This window comes from Coniophora puteana, assembly GCF_000271625.1.
Source record: "Coniophora puteana RWD-64-598 SS2 unplaced genomic scaffold CONPUscaffold_7, whole genome shotgun sequence".
NCBI lineage: Eukaryota > Fungi > Basidiomycota > Agaricomycetes > Boletales > Coniophoraceae > Coniophora > Coniophora puteana.
The window spans coordinates 1,324,990-1,330,251 of record NW_006913059.1 but is presented as its reverse complement, the minus strand read 5'-3'; the positions used below and the strand labels follow the sequence as shown (position 1 = coordinate 1,330,251).

The following is a 5,262-nucleotide window of genomic DNA, read 5'->3' as shown; positions in this document are numbered from 1 at the left end:
CTCAGTCGATCATCCTCGAGCCGGGTGTGCAGGACCTGGTTCTGGGGGACGCGAGGGACTTTATGAACAGCAAGTCTTGGTACGCTGAGCGCGGTATTCCGTTCAGGCGCGGGTATCTTTTGGTAAGTCCGCAGTTCTAACCCTTGGCCAAATCCACGTCGCTAACATCTGTCCTACCATTCAGTATGGCGCACCCGGTGCTGGCAAGACTTCCCTTATCCACAGCATCGCCGGGGAACTCAACTTGGACGTCTACATCCTCTCTCTGTCCCGCAGCGGGCTCGATGACTCCAGCCTCTCGCAGGTCATCAGCGAGCTGCCCGAGAAGTGCATCGCGCTCATGGAGGACATCGACGCCGCCTTCCACCACGGTTTGACTCGCGAAGGGCCCTCGCCCGCCGACGACGCTGAAGATGGTCCCGACGGCCCTCGCAAACCGCGCGCCGCGGCCCCCTCCGGCAAAGTCTCACTCAGCGGGCTGCTGAACGCGCTCGACGGCATCGGCGCGCAGGAGGGCCGTATCCTCTTCGCGACGACAAACAAGTACACCGCGCTCGACCCTGCATTATGCCGCCCCGGGCGGATGGACCTGCACATCGAGTTCCGCAACGCGAGCAGGTACCAGGCCGAGGAGCTCTTCAAGCGCTTCTACCTCCCCTCGGGCTCGTTGTCTGATCGCCCTCTCGAGGCCGCCGGAGCTCCCGCTGCGAAGCCCTACAGGGACGACGACCAGGAGAGCACGGACTCCGGGTACGGCGGCTCGCGCGCGGAGTCCGAGAAGCTTATTGACGTCGACGAATCGTCTGCGCCCTCGCCCTCGCGGCGGTCTTCGTCGCCGGAGAAGCCGTCGTTTGTCGGGGTGTCGCACAGCCAGCGCGCGCCCCGGATGTCGCCCGAGCGCTTCCGGGAGCTTGCGACGCGCTTCGCGGACGCGATTCCGGAGCGCAAGCTGTCGATGGCCGCGCTGCAGGGGTACCTGATGACGTACAAGATCAGGCCGGTGCAGGCGGTGGAGGACGTTGCAGCGTGGGTGGAGAGGGAGCTGGCGCAGAAGGACGCTGCCGAGGACGATCCGTAGGATGATGAAAAGATGACGATGGATATTATGAAGTCGTGATTGTATCATACCTTTGCTCGAGCATACCCGCATATCCATGTAGACACTGTATCACGCACACTGACCGCATAGACCACAGCAATTGCACAAAACATGTTAATATTGGAGTCGTGAGCTTCTCAAGAAGTTGATAGAAAATAGCCTTCGAGTTTATGATGTTTGTGTTCACATGCATGTGATTTTCCGAACCTCTTCCGCAGATTTTCGGCTGATCTCATCGTCTCTTACGACCACCGACATCGCACCATGTCCCTGTCACCATCCTAGTCTATTACTCACCTTATAAGTCTCGGCTCCATATCGTATTTATTCTACACTCTAGGAAGACCGGCACCTATGCTCAGAATCCTGCGCCCTGCGTCGCCTCGCCGCTGCAGCTACACCATCGACCACCACCGCCGAGCGATGTCTACAAACACCACGGCGCTCCCAGAATCATCGATACCCCTCTTCACGAGCCTCGCGACGTACCGCGCATAGAGACACAAGGCGTTCAAGGAGGACAAGTCTGTCGGATTCGTGCCCACCATGGGCGCGCTGCACGACGGGCACCTCTCCCTCGGTGCGTAATGCACGCACCCACTCCCCAAACCACCCCTTCCTCATAAACCTGCGTGCGGGACACACACACGCTGTGCAGTGCGCCGCTCGCTTGCGGAGAACGACCTCACCGTGCTCTCCATCTTCGTCAACCCCGCGCAGTTCGCGCCGCACGAGGACCTCGCGACCTACCCGCGCACGCTCCCGCGCGATCTCGAGCTTCTCGCGCAGCAGACGTTTAGCATTGGCAGTGCGGACGGGCAGGGGCAGGTGCGCACGCCGTCGGCGGTGTTCCTGCCCTCGGTCCACGACATGTACCCGACCGGCATCGTGCAGGACGTCGCGCAGCAAAAGGGCACGTTCGTCGAGGTCAAGGGATATAGCCATCAGATGGAGGGGCAGAGCCAGCCGACGTTCTTCAGGGGCGTTGCGACGGTCGTGACGAAGCTGTTTAATGCCGTCCAGGTGAGCTGAATTGACCATGCTTGTTGCGTGTACTGCGGTATTGACTCTACTGGACAACGCGCGTGCGGTATGTGCAACGCGTCAGCCAACGAACGCGTACTTTGGCCAGAAAGATATCCAACAGGGGCTGCTGTTGCGGCGCATGTGCCGCGACCTGCTCTTGCCGAACCCAGCGCCCGAGCGGCTACACATCTGTCCCACAGCCAGAGACCCGTCCGACGGTCTCGCGCTCTCCTCGCGCAACGCGTATCTGTCCGAGAAGGAAAGAGGCGTCGCAGGGACGCTCTACCAAGCCCTCCAGGCTGCGGAGTCGGCATGGACGAGCGGCAAGACCAAGACCGAGTGCGTCGCGAGCGCGCTGGACATCATCAGTACCGCCACGGCGCGCGCCGTCGACGAGGGGATCGAGATGAAGCTGGAGTACGTCGAGCTGAACGATTCCGAGACATTTGAAGTGCTCGACTCTGCGTCGAAGAAAGACACGGCCGGCTGCGAGGCTGTCATCTTGAGCGGCGCGTTGCGGGTGGGGAAGACGAGGCTCATCGATAATATAGTCATTGGTGATCTTAATCGCACTGTACCATAGCCTCGATTGATCGAAAAGACATTGGTTTCAGGGGTTAATATATGTATGTCGGTTGAATTAACAAGGCATATCATCGCTTCGCTCCGACAGGGGGGATGTCAGGCGTCGATGTATACCACATATACATATACTTTAGCACAGAAGAAGAATTAAACCTCGCTTGCAAAAGTTTATGCTTAACTAAGGTATTATCGGATCCTCCGAGGCTCACTGACGGTCGCTAATCTCACAGTGAACGCACTGACACATACGTCGGGTATAGTACCATTGTATGCACGTGGTTAAAGTGTGTCGGGGGCGGATACTGGGCGGACCCGCGCCGCCCTGCTTAGATTCTTACAGCCTACGAGAGGGGAAGAGGGGGAAGCCTAGTGAGGCTTTGGAACGCAGCGCGGGGGTGTTTAAATATCAAGCACAGAGTGCATGCTCAAAATAGTAAAATTGATATATCTAGAAAGAGTGGGGCGGCGTAATGAGTCACCCATCAGGAAACACGGAGGCGCAACAACCATTTAATATCGTTGAGCAGAAATGAATGGTGACAAAGGACGATCGCGAGTATACACTAGAAGTCTATAAGAGCGCGAACTCACCGGGCAGTTAGTTGTTGAAGGTTGAGTTAGTAGCTTGGTAGCTGGTAAGCTGACGATGGTAGTCGTTCGGTGGAGAGAGAAGACTTAGATGATATTCATGGTAGTGACTGTATATATATGACAGGAGCGTGTGAAGTCACTACCGTATTCGTAACTACTATGCAGTCCAAGTCCCATGGTAATGCAGGACAGCTACGTAAGCAATGAACGTGGCCCTATGCGATGAACGCGGAGCCACACGAATGCGTAAGCGCTAAAAGTACCAATGGGATACCTAGCGCCAGAATAGACGTATGAAGGCGGTGTTTACTTGTAGACCTTGTAGAGGAACATCGCCGTACTGGAGGCTTCTGGATGAACCAATAAAGCCGTAAAGGGTCGAATACTAGACGTAAATCTGACACTCCCCCTCGAATCGTATTCGCTTTACTGCTTGAGCAATGGCGTTTTGAAGAAAAGGGATATCTCACGACAGTACTTGACAAATTTAACCAACGGCAAGTTTTTGGTGAACAAGTCCGCTGGATTTTCGGTGCCCGGGATCCAAAAGAGGTCTATTACACCATCCTCGTATAGTTCCCGGACATAGTGATAACGGATGTTGATATGTTTACTCCGCTTCTCAGTAACAGGGTTCGCAATGTTATGCAGGGCTCCCTGATTATCGCCCACGATCGGAATAGCACCGACCTGCAGACACTCAAGTTCGCCCATCATTTGAGCGAACCATTTGGCCTGGCGAGAACAGTCCGAGATGGACATGTACTCGGCTTCAACCGTAGACAAAGCCACGGATTTCTGAAGATATGAGGACCAAGATATTGGTCCGTTTGCCATCATGAAGACATGGCCGGTCGTCGACTTGGCGGTGGAATCACCAGCCCAATCGGCGTCGGCAAAGGCTACAAAGCCTTTCCGCAGAGTCCCGTTGTACTCGATGTAATAATCTTGTGTCCCTACTAAGTAGCGCAGTATGTACTTTGCTCTGTTCAGGTGGTCCTCTGAAGGGTTGGCGGCATGCCGTGACAAATGTGTGACTGCGAAGGCTATATCAGGCCTCGTCCCAATCATCAAGTAGATGAGGGACCCGATCAGTTCTTGATATTCCTGTCGGTGCTCTGGGTTTACCGGGTCTGGATTTTTTATTGCCGTGTATCCTGTAGGGAGTGGCGTAGGCGCTGAGCGCGCGTTGTGGTAACCAAAGCGCACAAGGACTTTCCGCAGGTAATCCGACTGGTCTAGACGAATCGTAGACAGGTTGGGCCTGGTTAGTCGCATGCGTAGGAATTCTTTGGTATCACCAAGATCCCGACATTCCCAGCGTTTCATGAATGCAGCCTTCACGCGGATTAAAACCTCACGATCCGGCCCGAAGAACAAAGTGTCGTCAACGTAGATCACCGCAATGACCATGTTGGTATTACGATGCTTGAACTTGTAGACACCAGCATCAGACTGGATTTGTTCGAAGCCCAGCTCTTTTAGGGATTTCCGAAGAGCCTGCCACCATTGGCGACCGGCTTGCTTCAACCCGTAGAGAGCCTTGTGCAAGCGCCAAACCTTGCGCAAGTTGTTGGATTTGTGAAAACCCTTCGGCACCTCCATATAAATCTCCTCATCCAGATCGCCATAAAGATAGGCGTTCCGCACATCGAGGCCAGAGACGTACCAGCCTTTGAGCGCTGCGAGTGCCAGTATGGTGCGAACGGTTTCGAAGCGCACTACTGGGGAGAAGACTTCGGAGAAGTCGATGCCTTCGCGCTGGGAAAAACCCTTAGCGACCAGGCGTGCCTTTCGGCGGCCATCTGTTTTTATGTCGAATACCCATCGACACCTAATCACCCTACGACCGGGCGGTAGGTCAACTTCCGTGAAGACACCCCGTCGGACGAGAGCTTCGATCTCATCACGACAAGCCTGCATCCAGGCTTCCGACTCCTCGGCGGGCAATGTGATTATGT

The 5,262-nt window shown here is 55.5% G+C and overlaps 2 protein-coding genes across 2 annotated transcripts in view; both read left to right on the top strand.

Moving 5' to 3' along the window:
- On the top strand, positions 1 to 1,210 carry CONPUDRAFT_166050 (P-loop containing nucleoside triphosphate hydrolase protein). The gene is made up of 2 exons (XM_007771292.1): positions 1 to 122; positions 185 to 1,210. The coding sequence occupies exons 1-2, from the start codon at positions 63 to 65 to the stop codon at positions 1,076 to 1,078; spliced, it is 954 nt and encodes a 317-aa protein (XP_007769482.1). The 5' UTR covers positions 1 to 62; the 3' UTR covers positions 1,079 to 1,210.
- Positions 1,211 to 1,524: 314 nt separating this feature from the next.
- Positions 1,525 to 5,262, top strand: part of CONPUDRAFT_82742 (Nucleotidylyl transferase) — a 15,357-nt gene continuing 11,619 nt past the window's right edge. Inside the window, exons 1-3 of the mRNA XM_007771291.1 lie at positions 1,525 to 1,679; positions 1,758 to 2,122; positions 2,208 to 2,768. Coding sequence (XP_007769481.1) covers positions 1,646 to 1,679; positions 1,758 to 2,122; positions 2,208 to 2,708 — 900 coding nt within the window. The 5' untranslated portion in view covers positions 1,525 to 1,645 and the 3' untranslated portion in view covers positions 2,709 to 2,768. The remainder of the gene's footprint in view (positions 1,680 to 1,757; positions 2,123 to 2,207; positions 2,769 to 5,262) is intronic.